General features: G+C 46.8%; 1 protein-coding gene across 1 annotated transcript in view; it reads left to right on the plus strand.

Moving 5' to 3' along the window:
* coro7 (coronin 7) overlaps positions 1-20,104 on the plus strand; it is a 161,949-nt gene that overhangs the window by 3,831 nt on the left and 138,014 nt on the right. Inside the window, exons 4-7 of the mRNA XM_080776816.1 lie at positions 317-387; positions 2,577-2,763; positions 4,527-4,603; positions 9,807-9,857. Coding sequence (XP_080632942.1) covers positions 317-387; positions 2,577-2,763; positions 4,527-4,603; positions 9,807-9,857 — 386 coding nt within the window. The remainder of the gene's footprint in view (positions 1-316; positions 388-2,576; positions 2,764-4,526; positions 4,604-9,806; positions 9,858-20,104) is intronic.

Raw genomic sequence — 20,104 nt, forward strand, 5'->3', positions numbered from 1 at the left:
CATCACATTGCATGTGTATCACCACATGACATCACCTCATATCACCTTACCTTCCACCCTCTCTGTCTCTAACTCTCCTCTCTCTCCCCCACTTTCTCTCACCTCATCTCTCTCTCTCACGTTCAATCTGTTACTCTCATAATAGACTTATCACATGAGAAATGCAAATGCCTTTGCTCAGAAACGAAAGGCATTTGAGCCAGAAGCCTCTGACCCAAATCCGCTGTTTTGTCCTTGTTCTTTCTTCCTCTGTGCGTGTGTGTCTTTCTTTGTCTCTATGTGTGTCTCTCTTTCTGCTTGTATGTCTTTCTTTCAGATGTAGTGACTGATCTGGACTTTTCTCCCTTTGATGATAGTCTCCTGGCAACATGCTCTGCAGATGAAACGGTGAGTTCCATCTTTCTTTCCTCCTTCTAACTTACTCTGCTCCCATCTTTTTGTCTTCTCACCTCCCTGCCTTCCTTGCATACGTTCTGGTAAAACATTGTCAAGGCTAACAGGCAATCTAACATTCAGAAGTGTCATACTTGAATTTGCTTGTAAGCAAGAGAGAATAATCATAACAATCAGTGCAGTATCAACTAGAAAAAGTGCCCCTCGGTGCACAGGTCTCCGCCAGGCTAGGTCAGGTTGTGGCCTCCTGGTGGCGCTATAATAGGCCAATGTGAAATGGGTGCCATCTGTTCTTACGCCTTTGATGGCAATTGGATGATTTGAGGCATTTTGTTCCAAAAATGTGTTTTGCAAAAATCCACCTGTTGGTGGTGCTATAACAGTGGAAAAAGGGGAATATCCGCACTCTCTTAACGGTGCCAGAGATTAGCTGGTAACGGACACACACACACACACACACACACACACACACACACACACACACACACACACGGACGGACACACACGGACGTGCAAAAATACTCTCTCCCCATGACTTCGGCCTGGTGGAGACAACAAGTATACAGTAAGTACACACATGGACACATTGGGCTGTATTTTGTGTGTCTTAAGTACCAGGTCTTATTACCTAACTTGAGTAAACTAAAGACCTGGAGGCGTGATCAATGCCATTTGGCTATTCTGAGTGGCCAAATAGCATTGATCACGCCTCCAGGTCTTTATTTTACTCAAGTTAGGTAATAAGACCTGGTACTTAAGACACGCAAAATACAGCCCATAGTACGACGTACACACATGGACACATATCAACAAGTATACAGTATACAGTAAGTACACACATGGACACATTGTACGACGTCGTACACACATGGACTCATATCAACAAGTATACAGTAAGTACACACATGGACACATTCAGAGTTTATGAATTACTACATGGTCATGAATTGCCTTGGGCTTTTGCTAGTAAAGCGTTTTCAGGGCTCCCTCCTCTCAACACATTATCCTGAACCACAGGTGCCCTGCCTCAGAGGAATCTGATGAGTGTGGGTCTGTGTCTGCAGCATGGTCTACCACACACACACACACACACACACACACACACACACACACACTAGCATGTACAGCAGTTATTTGATCAGTCAATCTTGTTTAACTTCCACCAACGGTATCATTGTGGCGACATGCTTGTGCTGATTTAAGTCAGTCACATAATACAAGGAAGGTGCATAGACAGACCGCACACACACACACACACACACACACACACACACACGCTCATTATTGCAACAAGTTTTTCTTTGATCTGCCTTCATACCTGAGATTTGCTCGATGGTCCAGGTCCCTTTGGCCAAGCCCGCTGCAGGCAGCGAACCATTCATTTAGCCCAGAATCTTCTTAAGCAGTGCATAATGCCCTCCGATATACCATTCAATCCCTGGCTGTGATTTTAAGGCTGTTAGCCACCTGGAGGAGCTAACCTCCCACCCACGACGCTCTTCATCTGTACGGGCAGTCGTCTACCTTTCCTCTCCTGACTCGACCACAGTGGCTGGCTGGGACGGTCAAACGGCTCTTAATGCCACTGTTTTTATTTAATTTTGTTTTTTTGCCTGGGGCTTGGACTACATTTGCTGTTACCGCTAGTAGTGACTGTAGTGTAGTGGACACTTTTTCATGATTGGCTGCCTCTAAGCCAATGGGAGACTTACCCATAAAACCCATAGTCTGAACGGCATAAAACCCATAGTCTGAACGCCGCAACATGAAGCTGTGAGCTGATAGGCAGAGGCTGCAGCACACAAACTGATTATACTGTAGATGTTCTTGTTCATAAACGAGAGCTTTCTGCACCTGGCAGTTATGACTGAGTCCTTATTGTTTTTCTGAAAAACAACGGCTGTTTGCGCACATCGTTCACAAAGCACTACATTTATTGTTAAAGGGTTGTCGTTTACTCGAGGCACCGCCTTCAAGCGAGGCTCCATTCAGAGTAAATGTCATCCTGAAGTAATTTGCATCTGACATTATCGAGTCTTCAAAATGTCATGGAATAAGAAACGTGATTTAGTTCTGAGATTTCAGTACGAAATGATTAGATTTCTGTAAATCTCCAAATCATCTGCTTCGCTGAGACACTGACACCCCGATCAAACATCTACACACCTCCTGTTTGGGAATAGGTGAAGCTGTGGCGCCTGTGTGCTCCTGACCGGGAGCAGCCGGGCGGGGCAGAGCTGACCCTGTGTCCAGGGCAGGGCAGGCTGGAGTTGGTCCTCTTCCACCCCACCTCCTCTGGGCTGCTGGCTGTAGGCACCACCAAAACCCCCCAGCTGTGGGATGCTAGCCGCCAGGACGGACCGCTAGCAGGTAACCACCGGGCAGCATAATGGGATGTGGGGGCTGACAGACATAAACATGATATTAACCAAATTCTGACCTGAGATCAGATTCTACATCCTGACAGTTTTCTGAAAAAGCCATGTTTCTATGTCAGTCGTTTTTCAATAGCTAAAGCATAGCATTATGCTAACACCAAAAGGGGTTCCCGCCCCAAAATGGGTTAATGTATGCAACGAACCACACACACTGGAGCTGCAACTATCCATTATTTTCGTAGCAATTGTTCTACTGATTACTTTTATGATGAATAATTGGGAGAAAAAAACGGATATCTTTTAATCAATTAGTGTCCTTCCTATTGGCACAGTACATTTATGCTATTTTCAAACGCATACATACCACGTACAAACAACATCTTATGTCTGTGTATTGTGTGTGTGTATATATTGAAATATACTTTATAATACTTGATTAAATCGATTAGTTGGAGTTGGAGTAACCGTTGTAGCACACACACACACACACACACACACACACACACACACACACAATGTGCTTTTTCATTCACTGATTTATTTATTTTTGTTCACATCGTTTGATGTGTAACACTAATCACTCCAGTCTCTGTCTTCAGTTTATTATTATTTTGTATTATTCTCTGTTCTTTTTTGTATGACATTGTTTGGAGTGAAGTGAGGTGCTTGTTGGTATATTTGGTTGCCCTTTCTTCAGTTGGGTGCTGTCTCACTGACACGGCCTACATTTTGCAGCCCTGTGGCTCTGTCTAAGTGCTGGAGCAGCAGAGGTAAAGTCCTGGTTCTCCTCCGCAGTCCCCCTGCCCCATCCTGGCCTCAGGATATAGCCACCATCCTCTGGCCTCACCTGTCCTCCCCAACCCCCCCTCCCCGACACCCCTCTCTTCCCTCATGACAGCTGGCCTGGCTGCTGCTCACACCGCTGACCCCCCCCCCCTCGGCCCCCAACACACTCCTACGAGTCTCTACCACCATCACCACCACTCTCCTCCTGGCTCCATCAGTCTCATTCCTTCCTCTTACTCAATAGCACTTTTCGCTTTATTTGGCTAAGGGGAAATACATGAGAGACAGTGGCAGCATCTGGACGAGTGTGTGTTCTTGTTTGTCCTTTTTGGCGTCTGTTGTTGTTTGTTCTCAAATCGTCCTGTGTCACTGTGTCTGTCCGAGTGTCACTTTGTGGTGGAATTCCACCTTAATCAGCAAAACAAGAACCCTAAGCCTAAAACAACACCCTCTGTAATATTCTCTATCTGTGTGTATTGTGACCACACGCTATGCTGTGCACATTTATGGCACCGTAACCCCACAACGTCTTGTGTCCTGTCTGCCATTTTGCCTCAACCACATAGGAACATAACATGTGAATCATTGTATACATTCTTTGATGTGAAATGTACCCGTTATCTGTTGCATTGTTTTTACTTTTATTCTGTCATGGCTTCTCGGATCCTCCCATATTTCTTCTTAATTCCTATTGGATGTAAGATGCCTGTGTGATCTTTGTGTTTTGCCCATTAATTGAAATTCATACTCGTGAGTATACATTTTCGAGGCATCATTCATTGTACTCATTCAAAACTGTGCGTCGGCTCTCATTTGCTTGAACTGTGCTTTGTTGCCGTCAAAGTATTGGTGTCACCGGTGCTCTTGTCTTGTGTCCTTTCCTTTCCTCGACAAGTACTGTGTGTGGACTGTCGACTCAGGCCTGCCCTGTTCCTTTCACCTAAGTTCTGTGTATGTGTGTGTCTACAGTTCTGGAAGAGCACGGTGACCAGCTGCAGAGTTTAAGTTGGAAGCAGGACGGTTCCCTGTTGGCTTCCTCCTGCAAGGTGAGTAGGAAACACTACGTTTGCTATACACACACTCTCTTTTGTTTCAATGTAACACGATTCTATTTTGTGGGAAGAAAAACCCAGGTTGACACTGGAAGCTGTTGGACTGTTATTGTAGTTGCCTAGTCTTGCCACTAGATGCCACCAACGGCTCACATTCTGCTCTGTGTGTCTCTGCATCAGAGAGAGGTGGTCGGTCAGGGAGGGTCATGTTATGTTTATGAGAGGATCTTTCCATTAACAAGTCAACAGGAGTGACTCTCATAAACAAGGGTGTGGAACACACACACACACACATGCACTTGCACGCGCGCACACACAGAGAGTAGGGAATGAGTGACCAGGTCTTAAAATGATGGAAATCAGTCAAACCATGATGAGCTTGGAAACATTGTGACGTAAAAAACAAATGTTGGGAAACAAACCCATCAGTTTGAATAATCAAACGCCTTAATGGGGTAATAGTGATGACAAAAGCATATTAAAGCACTGCTCTTTGGCAGTTGCTTGCAGAGTTTTATCCTTTCCTCCGCAGCCTGAACGGAAAACGGAGCAACTCATTAATTGGGGGCCCCAACAAGGGGCACATAGCTGCATCTGAAGGATGCATCCATCAGGGTTCTCAGTTTGTCTTAACAACGTTGCCCCCCCGTGACCTTTATCCCACATACATTCTCCTTGACCCCTTCCTCTCCGTCGTGCCCACCACTCTCATGGCAAGAGTCATCTCTAATCAGGGCTTTTAGCTCTGCCACTCCCCCGACAGCTTCCAGGAGTTATGGCCGAATTAGAAAGGGAACAGAGCGAACTGTACGAGGGGAGCTCCCTCCTCACCTGGCCCCGGGAGGCTCTCTGACATGGCCCTTGGAAACGGGTGATTTAACAGCCAGAGAGCGCGAGACCGAGAGACCTGGGTTTTGAGTCGTCCGTGGCCGTGCCACCCCCTCCTCCCTGTCGTCATCATCGGGAAATAATCAGGGTGCTTGAAGGGCTTTCCATTAGGTTGTTAATATTTTGGGCAGGAGGTGGAAGGACTGAGGTGATGTGGGTTTGCGAGTAAAGGGGCGAGGGGGGGCAGGGAAGGAATGGATTTATGAGTTTAAGTAGAATTGTTTCATGAGTAGTCTCGGTTTATTAGGAGAGCCAGGGGTGATCACATGGGCCTTTTTCATCAGTGGGGGCTAACATAAATTCATCCTTGCATAGTTCCAGGCCTCGAGTTATGTGTGTGTATGTATGTGTGTGTGGGGGGGGGGGGGAGGGGGGGCGTCTGTGTGTTTGGTACCTCATTCTGCTCTCTCTCAGACGGACGCAGCCTGTGGATTGTTGTGCGAGCTGAGAATGAGGTAGTGAGGCCCCTGATGTGGTGAGCTTAACGCCTGCCCGAGACGGGACAAACGTTATGCCATTCATGTGTTCTTAAACTGCTATGAACGTCAGTCTTAAGTCTAATTTCCCCCTTGTTTGGGTTTCCCGCTGACAAGAAACAAATTATCCCGCCTGTCAGCTACATCCCATACGCAGACAAGCCCTACATCTATTTTGACAGCATAATTGTCTTCTTCACCAGTGCTACCAGCCTGCCATGGGCCTTCAGGCCAGCCTTGAGAGGAACAAGGCACAAAGAGAGTCAGGAATATGAGCAAAGATCAGAGCCGTGGACCTCCGAGGTTCCTGCCCTTTCGGGGCTCTGGTGTCATTCAACCCAATAGGCCCCCTCCAATCTTCTCCAATCCACCTTATTAAAGCAAATAGGGCCTGCCCACATGTGGGTCCAATCCCCCCGGCCCTCCCATTGGGTAAACATTGGGGCGCAGCCTCGCAGGGTGGCGGTGGGGGGAACGAAGATGAAGGGGAGGCCATAGCCCCAAAGAGGAGGACTCATGTCAGGCCCCATTTGGAATTAGAGAGATGTATATTTATGACACACTAGTCCTGAGCGAAAGAACTAAAGCAGGGTCATGTGGACTGTGGAGAAGAAACGCTGCTTCTGTATGACAGATGGATGCACTCAGGAGAGGGTGTTACACTGCTCAGAAATGAGGTGTTTAGTGTTTACTGGTCCCAGACCTGCCCTCCAAAATTGGTACAAGTTTTGTTTCTCTTGGTAAGGAAGGAAAATAAAAAACACCCAGTAACAAAGACACCGTCATTTATACTGTCTTGTCTTGACCTGCCAATCACAGCTGACATCGGTATCCGTGGGAGACTGGGAAAGAGAGCTTGGCATCATGGTGTGTTTGATGTGCGGGGATTGGTTGTTAGCTTGTGTGTGTGTGTGTGAGCTGTGCACCAGACTGCAGTGAAAACTCATTAACAGCAGCTTGAGAATGAGGTGAGGGCTCCGTCTCTTTGATTAAACAGCTGCTGTCTCAGCGAACTGTTATATATACACACACACACCCACACACACATGCACGGACGCGCATATACGTGCACTGTCTCACACAAACATACACTCACATGCACACACACACGCCCTCAAGCACAGGGATGTGGACCCTCCATCTGTGCAAGGTGTGTGTATGTGTGTTTAAACAGGCTATTGTCGTAGCCTTTGTGTTTGTTTGTCTGAGTGTGTGTTAGTGCGGTGGGCTCATCTTTATGTGCCTGGACCCTGAGTGTTTGCACTGCCAGATAGTTTCACCTCTCACATGTTTGCACAACAACGAGTGTGTGTGTGTTTGTGTGTGTGTGTGTGTGTGTGTGGTTCTAGCTATATATGGGTTTGTCCATTTTGTAGATAGGTTAGGTCTTGTCTGGGGGCTAGATCCTGGAAATGACTGTTAGTGTGTGTTTGTGTGTCTGTGTTGCTCTGGGACTGTGCTCTCCTTGCTTTAGGCTTATGTTTAGGTCACAGAGGCCCAATGGTATAGCCTGGCCTGGGGGCATTCTAACTCTTGGGTGGCCTAGCTTGCGCCCACTCACGCACGCACACACGCACATGCACGCGCATACGCACACACAAACGGGACCCTAAGGAAATCCCTTGTTTGCTATTCCTGTCAATAAACAGCAAATTATATGTCCCCGCATCCAAAGCTGGTGGATGGTTGAGGAGTCTAGATTTTTGAACTGGGGGGCTTTAAGTGCCAGAGGTGAGGTCAACCCTGCCCCCACTCCTACCATTCCTTAACTTGAACTCTCTGGTTTCAGACAGCTAGGACAACACGCTGCTGACCGTGACAACTGGGTCCTTAACAAAAGTGTGTTTATGAACTCTCTAGTAGCGTCCCTATTCTGGGGGTGAACATACAGTTTCGTGAAATATTTGATGTACAGGGTGCACCCACCCAGTATTGAAGTCCAGTCATTGGTTATTTTGTGTCTCTGTGTTATGAGCTTTGTCTGTCTGTGTCACTGTGTGTAGGCCATTGTCAGTATTGCGTATGTGAGCTTGAATCCCTCACTGTCAGCCTGTTGATCCGGCCTGACATGTATGTGTTTGCAAAGTGCAAAATGTGTTTGTTCTAAGCCCTGTAGTTATAGTTATTACCTGCTATCGGCCTCCTTGTCTGCATGTCAGTCTGCTGCTGTGATCACAGTCACACACTGGTATTGAGTGACATCGCGGCGGACCGCGCATGTCGCGGTCACAGCCTGTTCCCATTACACCCCATTTCCTCTCAATCACAGAGGACCCCCCTCCTCCTCCTCATCCTCTTCTGATTGGCTCGGTGTGATTGATGCCGTATGCTGCTTCAGTTGCTTGGGGTCAAGGCACGTAGGTGCTACAGAGAGGTCACTGGATTTCAGTCGCTATCGGTGCATCCCCACAGATTGCACTGATATATCACACACCAAAAAAAACAAAAACACCAATCTGGGTTTTGTTTGTCTGTATAATGACGCTGTGCTCCATCTGGGATTGATCTTGACACTGAAATCAGTCTCGGGACATTTTGCAAAATGTCTCGACTCAAAGTGAACATTGTGTCATTGGTCCAACTCAAAGTGAACATTGTGTCATTGGTCCAACTCAAAGTGAACATTGTGTCATTGGTCCAGTGCGAAATGCTTTCATATGGTGGTATTTGGGAGAAGCAAGTCACAGCTCTTCTCTTCCAGCCTCTCGCCTCTGTGAGAGCTTTAAATCCCGACCTCTCACATGCTCTTTGACCTCTTCGGCACATCCCTTTCAGGCTCCTCACAAAGGCAAACTTCACTGTAAAACATGGCCATGTCACACGGACGGGGCATGTCCCGGGAATCCATCAAAGTAGACCAATGCTTAATTTATACGCTGTTGCTCGCGGGGAAATAGCAGATCTTAAAGATTACAGTGATTCACGTTGCAAGTGTTGTGAGCTTGTTGAACAGCTGTTTTTAGTGAGTGACAGGTCACAGTCAACGGACAGATATAGTTAAGCATAAATCAGGCTTAACTGAGCCAAGCAAGTGCATGGTCGCCCCACAGTGTGCACTTCATCTGCTGAGGGAACAGCCTGATCTGTTATTGACATTTATTTGTGACGGTGCTTTTGGGTTGTCCCAAAACATGAACTTATCACAAAAGAAAGGATGAAGGAAAACATGTTATGAAGGATGCGCTGGTTACAGCTGGTCAAAGGCCAAGGTCACTGTGACCTCACAAAACATGTTTTTGGCCATAACTCAAGTTTTTATATACAGGGTAAAAATGAAGTGAAGATTTGTGCGGTCAAAGTTCACAGTCTCATGCATTATCTAAGGAACTCCTGGAGGGAAATTCATTACATCTGGTACAAACATCCACAAGGTTGCTGTGAAGTCGGTCACAAAAAGGTTTCATACAAACGTGCAATTCAAATCTAAGTGTTTTCAAATTGAGAGACAGAGAAATGTCCATATATGGGCATAAAAGGGACACGCCAGATGGGTGAAAGGAGTACTCTGACATGCGTACAATAGGTATTGCATAGCCGGGTGGGGCATGGATCTAGAACTTCCATCGTTACCGACTCGTGCTCTACAGTCGGGCACCGATCTAGTGATTTAAATAAATAAATATGTGTTTTTTAATCGACAAAAGCGATTTGTGTCCAATTAACCACTTTACTATACTTCATTGTATTTTCACTTTAAAAAATAAAATAAATGTTCATTCATCAATAAAATAATAAAAGTCATATCGCCCTATACCGGTTTGTCTCTAATTATGAATGTTTGTGTCATGATGATGTCTTCAAATCTGCAATGAGGTGTTTTCTGTTCTATCCAGGACAAGATGCTGCGAGTGTTTGACCCCAGAGCCCAGCTCACACCTGTTCAGGTAAGTCCTGTCGTTCACCACACTGCCCAAACCAAATAATGAACACTTGTTTTTGACGAATTTGACTCATTTAACAAAATCTGTGAGGTGGGTTTTGAGTGTGGTTTTAAATGTGGCATGGGAGGGGGCAGTTTTGATGTGAACTGGGAGTGAGTTGTATTCGGTTGGGGCAGCCACCAAGTCACCCCAGGTTTGTTTCTTTGTCCTGGGAATGCCAAGGAGGTTGGCATCACCCGACCTGAGGGAGTGAGAGGGGTGTGGTGTTGGAGGAGTTCATAGCGGTAGGGCAGCGGTGACCTAAGGGTTAGAGGAGCAACCTTGTTGCCGGTTCGATTCCCCGGACTGGCAGGAAAAATCTGGGTCGGGAAGTGATTGGTCATCACTCACCCAACACCTCTGAAGTGCCCTTGAGCAAGGCACTGAACCCCCAATTGCTCCAGTGGAGCTGCTCAGTGGCCAACAGTACAAGACTGTGGTTGTACTGGTCAGCTCCCAGGTTTTAATGCGTGTGTCTGTCTGTGTGTTTCTATGTGTAGGGCTTTGCTGAAAATGAGCACTTGTGCTCAGCTACTACCCTGGGTAAATAAAGGGGGGGGGGGGGGGGGAAAGAGGTGGCGGGGAGCCTTCCCGGGTGCTTCTGTGTTTATTCCTACTAACAACAACATTACTACATGTTTAAGGCAGTAGCACTGACAGATTCTGCTGTTAGCAGAGGATCTGTCTTGAGAGATTAATCCGAGGGCAAATGCGTGCTGACAGAGGTCTTCGTGTGATGCCTTGAATCAGAAGCAGAAAGCCTTTTTGCTATTATGTAGTGTGGATATTTAAGCATAGATGGGTCAAGAGCGCCAAGGTCTATGTTCATGAGTTGAATTGTGTTTGATTTTCCCTGTGTGAAATGGGCTTTACTCGGAGAGTGTGCAAATATAATTCAACCACGTGAACCCTAGTGTCCTACTGTCCTTATTATGGGGTGAACATTTGGCAAAAGTCAGGCTTTTTTACAAGCTCACCACATGTCCCAATATGTCGCAATATGCGAGCAATGTTTGCTTGCCTTGTAGAACGGCTATTTTCAGCCGAAGATATTTGCTGTAGACAGAAAATATGAGCGGACCAATTATAGAGCCCTGAGGGACGATTAAGTGGTTAAATTAACATTAATTGTACTGCGTAGTCTCCCTGTGGCTCCACACTCTACTCCATTTCGTGTTGTGCGACTGGTTCCCCTGTCCAGTGACAAACATGTTGACATTCGCCCAGCGTGTGTGACTCATCTGCTTTTGATTTATTGGAGACTCGATACACATCTTGCCTCCTCCCTCCCTCTGCTGTCCTCTTCCCACGGGTACCCATCCCACAACGCGCTGGCGGCGATATGGCCATGATCCCCAGCTCTCCAAACCGCTCACACTCTGCTGCCTTAGACTGGGGGAAGCCGCCCACCGACGACCGGCATCCCCGGGGCGAGCCAATAGGTCTCCATCGCAACCCGGGAGGGAATGAGGAAGTGGATTAGGGAAAGGAGCTCGAGTGTGTGTTTGAGGAACGGGGGGGGCAATGCGGCACAAAGATTCTCACACTGTTCAGCCACGGGACCTCCCAAAGCGTTTTCATTACTGTGGGTGCTGCGGTAGGCCCCGTCCCATAGGCCCCTGGCTCTCTCATCTGTAAACACCGGGAGCGCTACAACAACAGTGCACGCGGCTGTAGATTAAATACCTGGAGGACACATCACCCATCATGTTGGAAGGCTGCTGTGTGTGCGTGTGTGGGGAGGGGGGAGGCATTCTTGTGCGTGTTCAGCGTGTATGTGTGCATACATGTCTCTTTGCCTGTGCTCACGTACGCACACACACGTCCGAGTCTCTATGTTTGCATAGCTCTCGCACCTTTTTGCTGTTGATGAAAGGCTCAGTGTTTTAGAGAGAGAAAGGTATGTGTTGTTCTGTCTGACGTCAGCGGCTCCTGACAGCCGAGGGAAGAGGGGCATGGCGGTGGAAAAACGTCTCATGATGATAGTTCTCCGTGACGGCCTTAGGCTCAGTGTACGCTCAGTGCCGGCGAAACATGGTTTTATATGTACGTACATGTACGCCCGTCTGTGTGTGGCAGAATACAGTAGTGTTTGCCTTGGAAACATGAAACGTGTCGACTGGCTCCAGTCCAAGTGTTTGAACCTGGATGTTTACCTCAGGTGTGACCGAAGCCTCTTTTATTGTTTAGTTTTTCTTACACGTGGCCTTTCAGCAGCTTTCTTAAACGGCTCAATGCAAAGTTTTCAGCACCTCTGAATCCCTGAGTGACACAAGACAGGACATGAACCCTATAGTGTCCTTATTCAGGGGCGAACAGTAGCTGAAAATAGCCAATCTTTATAGGCTCACGACGCGTTGAGTTCTGAGCCTGTAGATTGGCTATTTTCAGGAAAGAGATTTGTTGTTGAGGGGAAAAACGAAGCAGACCTCTGGGGATTTCGGTCAAAAAAGTACAGTATATAATGTACAGTAATGGTTTGAGTGGTTAAGTGTGGCTTCTCGACAGCTCTCCAGAATCACCATTCGGACTGAAGACATTTCCGGTACATTCGCTCTCTAGGACATGCCCCCCCCCCCCCAACCAAGAATCCAAGTGAATTCCAATCTAATATGCTTGCATTGCCTTTAAATCACTGCGTGCGTTAACAGTTAAAAGGTTCTCCTCATTACTTTAGATTGAATCAGTATTGAGTAGAGTCTGCATGTCTGAACCAAACTGGCCAATATGAGTCCGGCGGTTACTGGTTGGTGTAGACGTGCTGCTGGGACATTCCACCAAGCCCACTGACTCCCCCTGACGCTCGCTGTCCCCCCCCCCCCCCTCCTCCCTCGCTGTCTCATTACCAGAGGTTTAGAGTTAGACAATAGCCTCGCTCTTAAAAGCCATTGGAAGAGGAGAGGAGAGGAACAGAAGAGGGAGAGGAAAGGGAGATGAAGTGAGAGGAGAGGAGTGGTGTTGAGAGGCCGGAGTCAGCAGCATGATTGCTGTGCACTGATCTTCTGCACATGGCTCCACCACCTCAAACCAATGAAGGGTTGAGAATGTAAAGATCCAACTTTGATTTTACTTTCTTGTTCTCTCTCATCTGTCCATCTTGAACTCGTACACGTTGCATCTGTTTCATTATTCCTTTTACCTTATGCGTGCACATGGCGCAAAAACGCACATGCTCTCCTTTTTTTCTTACCCCTCCTAGTCCATGTCTCTGATATGTCAAAGGACGTTGGTTTGTGAGGCGCCAGCTGTGGCTCTGTGGAGTCCAGAGTGGGCAGAGCCTCGCCCTGACAGCTTTCACATGTGCTGTCTTCTCCATCTTCCTCCTTCTAAGGGGATAACGTGAGAACCACTGCAGCTCCCATCTACTGGAGTAGACTTTAATGAGCACAAGGTGGTTGATCCCAACAACGTGGAAACCCAACGAGGCCAGTAACTAGTGGGGCCACGCACATTTCTAACGATCAATTTATACTTAATTACATTATATTTATAACGGTAGTAAAATGATAGTTATTGTTTTCCATGGTTCAACGGAAATACCAGATTTTCACTTGGGAAAACATTAGGGATGCACCGAAAGGGAAATTCTTGGCCAAAACCGAATATATAGGAAACATTTGGCCGAAAACCGAATATCCGAATATATTTTTTCTATCATTGCTGTCTTTGCCATTACCTTAAAACTACCTGATTTATGGCAAAATAAATGGTTATGGCAAAACTTAACTTAAATAATAATCACTATTATGGGTCCATAAAACATTTATTCAGCTCTTTTGAATGCATTCATTTCATACACTATTCTGTGATATATTTCCTGCCTTTTCGGGCCGAAACGGAATAGGCCGAATCTGCAGAATATTTTCTGCGGCCGAATATTCGGTGCATCACTAGAACAAATGTGTACCGCATTGAGACAGGCTTATAACGCATGCGCCATGCGTTCGCCCCTTTCGCAATCGCTTCTTCACATGACACACAACACTTGGAGACGGTTGGTTTAGCGTGCATTTACACAGTTGTGCCACAGCCTGATTTGTTTTTGCTTAATGTGAGGACACAGCAATAGTGTCCACCGCGGTCTCGTTAGGCCTCGCGTTTTCATCGCTGGGTTGCGTCAAGATCTGACTTGATGGCAGGGAATGGCCGGCACGGCCGCAAAGTAAACAGAGAAAGGCTGAGAAGTGTCCGCGCTATTTGGGTCTCTAACCTCACTGGGAGCTGTGTTTGGCTTCTCACATGAGAGCCAGTCAGTTGTCCTCATCAGCAAAAAGCCACAGCTCTTCTCTGAGATGATTGCTGGGGAGGCTATCTCACGAAAGCTGGAGTCCATTAGAGGGAGGGAGGGCTGTTTTTTATTTATTTTATTTTTTGGAGGAGGTGAGAAGTGAAAGGATTAGAATCTCCCTCCGCAACACAAATAACTGACTTATACCCTGAAACATGATGGATATTTCTCTTGATATTCTGTATGAATCCACGTGAACCCTAACTGTCCCAATCCGGCGGCGAACATGCAGTGAAAACAGCACATCTGCACACTTTTAGATCGGCTACTTTTTGATCTAGACGGAAAGAAGAAGCGGACCAAGTATAGAGCCCTGGGGTCAACTATATTTACAGTATTAGGGATTCATGGTTAATTGTCTTAAGGAAATGGCTTCGTTATTACATTATTACTCCCATTCTTTGTTTTCTTCCCATCTATCACCTACCAACCTTTATCAAATCAATTGAATCACAGTGTATCACATCATAGTTAAATCTCTGGGTTAACCACAGACAAAGTCGGGGCGCATACAGTACGTTGGTCCGACGCACTAACAGTCCGACACATGCGTGGCTGGTTAAGACTCACCCGTGGCTCCCGACATGCGTTGCCGGTTAAGACACATGCGTTGCCGGTTAAGACCCATGCGTTGCCGGTTCAGACTTGGCCATGGCTTCCCTGTGAGGTTAGGGTTTGGTGTAGGACTTTTGGACTTATGCCTGTCGGGCGGTTAGTACTGTACGTCAGACCAAACACATGCACCCGACAAAGTCACACCTGTCCATCAGCGTTAACATTACTGTACTGGCACAGTCGGACCATGATTGTTCAGCTGTGCTGCGGGTGCAGCCAGGCAGGATGGCATGCTGGAGACCAGTGCAGAGTGGCCCGGGGCTGGCTCATCCCTCTGGCCAGGATCGGACTGGGTTCTCCCACAGCCAGGTGGGGTAAATTTAGACCCTAATTACAACTCTGCTCCTGCTGTATTTACGGGAAATAAGACTGCAGGGTAATTAAGGTCTTGGACAGGAGAAGCAGTGTATACTGCATCTGTAATCAGTGCGTGTGTGTGTGTGTCTGTATGTGTATGCGCGTGTGTGTGTGTGTGTGTGTGTGTGTGTGTGTGTGTGTGTGTGTGTGTGCTCGCTCGCTCGCTTACAGACGGGTGTATTTAAGTAGTTGGTGTGCTGTGTGTGTGTGCGCGCGTGTGTGTGTATCTGCCCATGTGGCATACTTAGAATCTCCCACCACTAAAGATCAGATAGACTTTCAGATATATATTTTGTTGTTTTGTTTTTGTCTGTCCTTTTAAAGCCACTTCATGTTAATATAAGGAAAGTTAACGGTGATATATTTCATACATTTATCTCTCACAATACGTTGCTAATCCCCCTCTATATGTCCATTAACGTTCCATCGTGTTCATAAGTCATGGTGTGCAATGCCGTGCCTGCAGATATTGTTTTGTACAATATTGTTTCATTTAAATACTTAATAAAAATGTAAGTAAGTAGAAACTCAAAAGAACGAAAAGAAACCACCAACCCTCTAGAGAAATAATGAACAGAACAGACCCAGGTCTGCTTCTTTTTCCCCTACACCAAATATCTTTGTTGGCTATTCTTGGCTTGAACCCTCGGTGCCGTAGCATCCCCTTGCGCTGGCCTCTTGTCCTGAGATGAGTCTCTGTGCAGCCGGGGCCTCCACCCTGCCCTGCCTGCGTTCACTGTGCTCATTTATCCACCGTATCGCTTGCTGAAAATCCATTATTTTCGGGAGGCCGGCGCCGCCGTACGATGGAGCATCAGTTAAGCTGAAGGCTCCTCGGGGCCACATCACAGGGACCGAGGACAACCGCACGTACAGATCCCATAGAAAGTGGACAAGGTGTCATGTGGGTGTGGTGATGCGCGTGCCTTGGGCGGGCACTTGTGTCCCCTGCTCTGGGTTTCTGTGTGTGTGTGTGTTTGCATGTGCGTGTGTATACTTGTGTGTGTGTGTAGGGTGCGCATGTGTGCTTCAAATTACAGTGCTGAAAATACCCCTCATAGTTTTGGCCCGGTGCTGGCTGTAGAGCTGTGGATCTGCGGTCGCTGGCGCAGGACGGAGACAGGAAAAGGGAATAGTTCTCTGGATGCGGGGGCCAGCGTTCTCCTCGTCTTCGCCTCAGGCTTCTGCTGCTTTGGGTGAAATTAGAGAGGGCCACGGGCTGGAATGGGTTTGGACTCGAGGAGGGAGCGCGCTGGGTAGGGCCAAGGAAAAACATCGCGGTTTTCACTGCTATATAGGTGGCTGAGACTATAGCCACTCGAAGCCCCTTTTATATCCCTCCATAAAAACAGACAGACGGTTCTCCGTGGTAGGTGTGTGTGTGTGTGTGTTTCTCTCTTTGTATCCCTTATGTTTTGCTGTGTGTGTGGCAGTGTGTATCCATGCTCATATTTCTCATTACAGGCAGAATAAACTACCAGCGGGCACGGTGAGCTTAGTGTGTGTGTGTGTGTGTGTGTGTGGACTCTGGCAGGCAGTACAATGAGGCTCTGTCGGTGCTGCAGAGGGGACTATACAGCTTGTATAGCGATGTGTGGACCTAAGGGATCCTCTGAAGCAGGGGTTCTCAAACCTTTTCATGTCAAGAACCCCCAAAATTATGCTCATTAGCCCGCGGACCCCCATTTGAAAATATACCACAAGAGAATACCATAAGAGAAGTTTTTTACGGCTCTAGCAGTGATTCTCAACCATTTTCATTTCAAGGACCCCCCATTTAATGGCATTTCAATCTCTGGGACCCCCAATTTATATTGTAAAATCTATGTTAATTTAACTCTTAGAGTGTACAAATGTAACCAAACAGACCCGTTAGGGTCCGTTTGGTTCCATTTGTACATTCTCAGAGTTACAGATCCATAAGGGTCCATTTGGTTCCTAACTATCATTTTGCTGGGGACCCCCTCTGGAACCCCCTGGGGGGGTCCCTGGACCCAGATTTGGGAACCACTGCTCTGAAGGATGAGAGAGAGAGAGAGAGAGGTCTTGCCCTGGACGTGCCTTTATAAAGCTTTGATGTATTTGTCTTCCACTCATCTGAGCTCTCGTCCGGGCATCAGTCTGGTCAGTCTGGTCAGTCTGGGCATCGGTCTAGTCACAGCTCCATTGGTTTGTATGTCAGCCATCCTGTAAAACAAAACAAACAATTACCTCGAATTATTATTATTATTTTTACATAGATTCGTAAATCTCTGCCTGCTGAGTGAAAATATGGGCTAAACTGGATGGAAACAATATTTATAAACTAACTGTATACAGAGCTAATTCAAAGACGTTTGAGTGCTCCTTCATATCGGAACCTTACCATTTTTTCACGGACATATTTAACTGCCATATAGCCCATATATTGAGTTTATGGAGAACCGATTTATGGAGGACGACCTAGAGAGAGAACAAGAAATGCACAGACTTGTCCTGTGTTTTGTATGTTGCACTTCCGGTCTTATAGTAGTTGTTTCTTCATGGTGTGGACTCTTACATCTGATTTATACTTCCAGTACAGTAGTTGCACACTGGTCACTTACAAACTAAAATAGTGCAGCGTTCTGTGAGCTTATAAATCGGCTATTTTCAGTGCTAACCAAGTATAAATCAGGCTTTGGAAGCACTGGCAGGTGCGATGGAAAGGCAAGAACATCGCACCAGATTTCCCTCAGCCACACAGTCACGTAGACGAGTCCCATCTGTGTCCCTTAACTTTTCCATGTGCGCACACACACACACACTGCTGTCTAATGTCACACATTCCCGGTATTCTGAGATGAGGCGTTGCGCTCCATGCCGTTGGCGTGTTGAACCCGCGCTGAAATGCTAGAAACGTGACTTGAGTTTCATTGTAATTACTGCAAATTACTTTTTGCGCCATCAGAATTGTGAGAGATTCTATTTCCATACACGGCCTCAAAAATGCTCAGAATCCTGCTTTCTCACCAACCAATTCTTCTCACAAACACCCTCACGTCAACTCCAACCAGAGAATGAGATTTTGATACTTCCTCCAGAATGAAAATGTGTTTAGAGCTCGGAGAATGTCTAATACTAACACCGCAAGGCTGTGGAGTCAACATTGTGAAACGTGAAATATAATGTCTATAAAGAACCGCGGCATGTTCCAAGTATATGTCAGAGCTCCACATAGAGGCATGAGCTCCGCATTCCAGCTACACAAGCAGCAGCATAATTTAGCTTGCAAGTTGCAACCAAACATCCTTTAGTTTAGTATATCAAAAATCTATTTTCTAATGCACCCAGCCACACCACGTTTGTTGGACCGGCACTGTTGATTTATGGAGCCGTCGCTTGCAGCATAGAAGGCCTCATCCCCTGGTCCGTGGATGTTGTGGTGTTGTCTGAAAACTAACTTTTTTTGTGTGTGTGCTGAACGTGTGCCCGAAGCCTATTCCTCTCCCCTAACTGTGTAAACATGTCATAGTAGAATTACTCCTGCTCTCTTGCATTCTCACCTCTTTAGAAGCCACTATTTAACCCTGCAGCGCAAGATAACGTGTATGGGGGAGTCCGTAAACACTTCATATGTTATAGTTGCAGTACGTTAGAATGAAGACTGTGTTGATTGGGAAATGCTAGCACGTATTTGTCTTTTTTTCCCCCCCTCCACATCGCCGGTCCAACACAGACGTGGTAACACTCATATTTCTGCTCGCTGAAAGCTGGAGTATACTGGACTTATATAGTCGAGGAAAGACACCTGGCAGGCCTGGCCCCCGTTGTGTGTTTAGTTCTGCCGAAGAGGTCAAGCTGCCAAATACGTGGGTTGATCTCCCGTGTAACCAACGTAATCCCCGCGACCTTTGACTCTCCCGTGGCAAACGCCTGACCCTAACGTAAGCGTTCATCAAATGGGATTTAGTTTGACATCCTCAACCAAGTGCCGCTTTGTGCTCAAGAAGGCATTTATTGACATGATGAACGTCGTACCTCGACATGAGATCACCTCCTCTTCGTAGGTTATGTCGCCGTTGTTTTAATACATGTGCACACTGCGCAGATGTACTGTAACTACCTCGCCTGTCACTCTGTTGCATCTCCAAAACCAATGTTTTAAAGGCATTTTTTGTACATCATTGTCTCTTTGGAATAACCTGCCTCGAAACCTCTGCTGCATTTACAGAAGTGAAGTATACTGACATTTGATAATTTTGTAAATGTAGTTGGTATGTTTTTTTTTATGTGCACCCCAGGAAGGACTGGTTGCCATGGCACCAGCTAATGGGGATCCTTAATAAGATTAATTAAATCAAATCAAATGTCGTCGTCACACATGCCTCCCCTCTCTTTCTCCATGCCCTCCATCACCTTACTGTCTTGATTCCTCTGGTATGTCTCGTACTGTTCTCTCCTTCACCCCCGATGTCTACAGCTCCATGCGTCTCTCCGTAAGACCCCTAACTGACGGGTCGAGGACCCGCTAATGGCCAGTGGTTAACTCAGCACAGATGTTGCCCTTGCTCTCTCTCTCTCTCTCTCTCTCTCTCTCTCTCTCTCTCTCTCTCTCTCCCCCTCCACTTCTCTTTTTCTCTCTATCCTCTCAGATCCCAGTGCTACTACTGTAGCTGCCCTACTGCCAGTGTCAGTTATGTTTGGGGGATTCTGGCTGGGCTACAAGGAATCTAATCTAATGCCAGTGTCAGTTATGGTTCGGGGGATTCTGGCTGGGCTACAAGGAATCTTGTATTAATGAGGGGGATGTTTCTTTTAGTTTTTTCCCCCTGTCCTGCATAGCTCTGCGGTGCAGTGGGGTACAGCTGTACTGTACAGTACAGCTCTGCGGTACAGTGGGGTATATCATCTGGATACTCCATTCACTTCATTTCACTGTTTGGATTAAGAAGCATGCATCGAGCCCCCCCCCCCGCCCCCCTTTTTACGA

This window comes from Protomyctophum bolini (assembly GCF_963924005.1).
Source record: "Protomyctophum bolini genome assembly, chromosome: 11".
Classification (NCBI taxonomy): Eukaryota; Metazoa; Chordata; class Actinopteri; order Myctophiformes; family Myctophidae; genus Protomyctophum; species Protomyctophum bolini.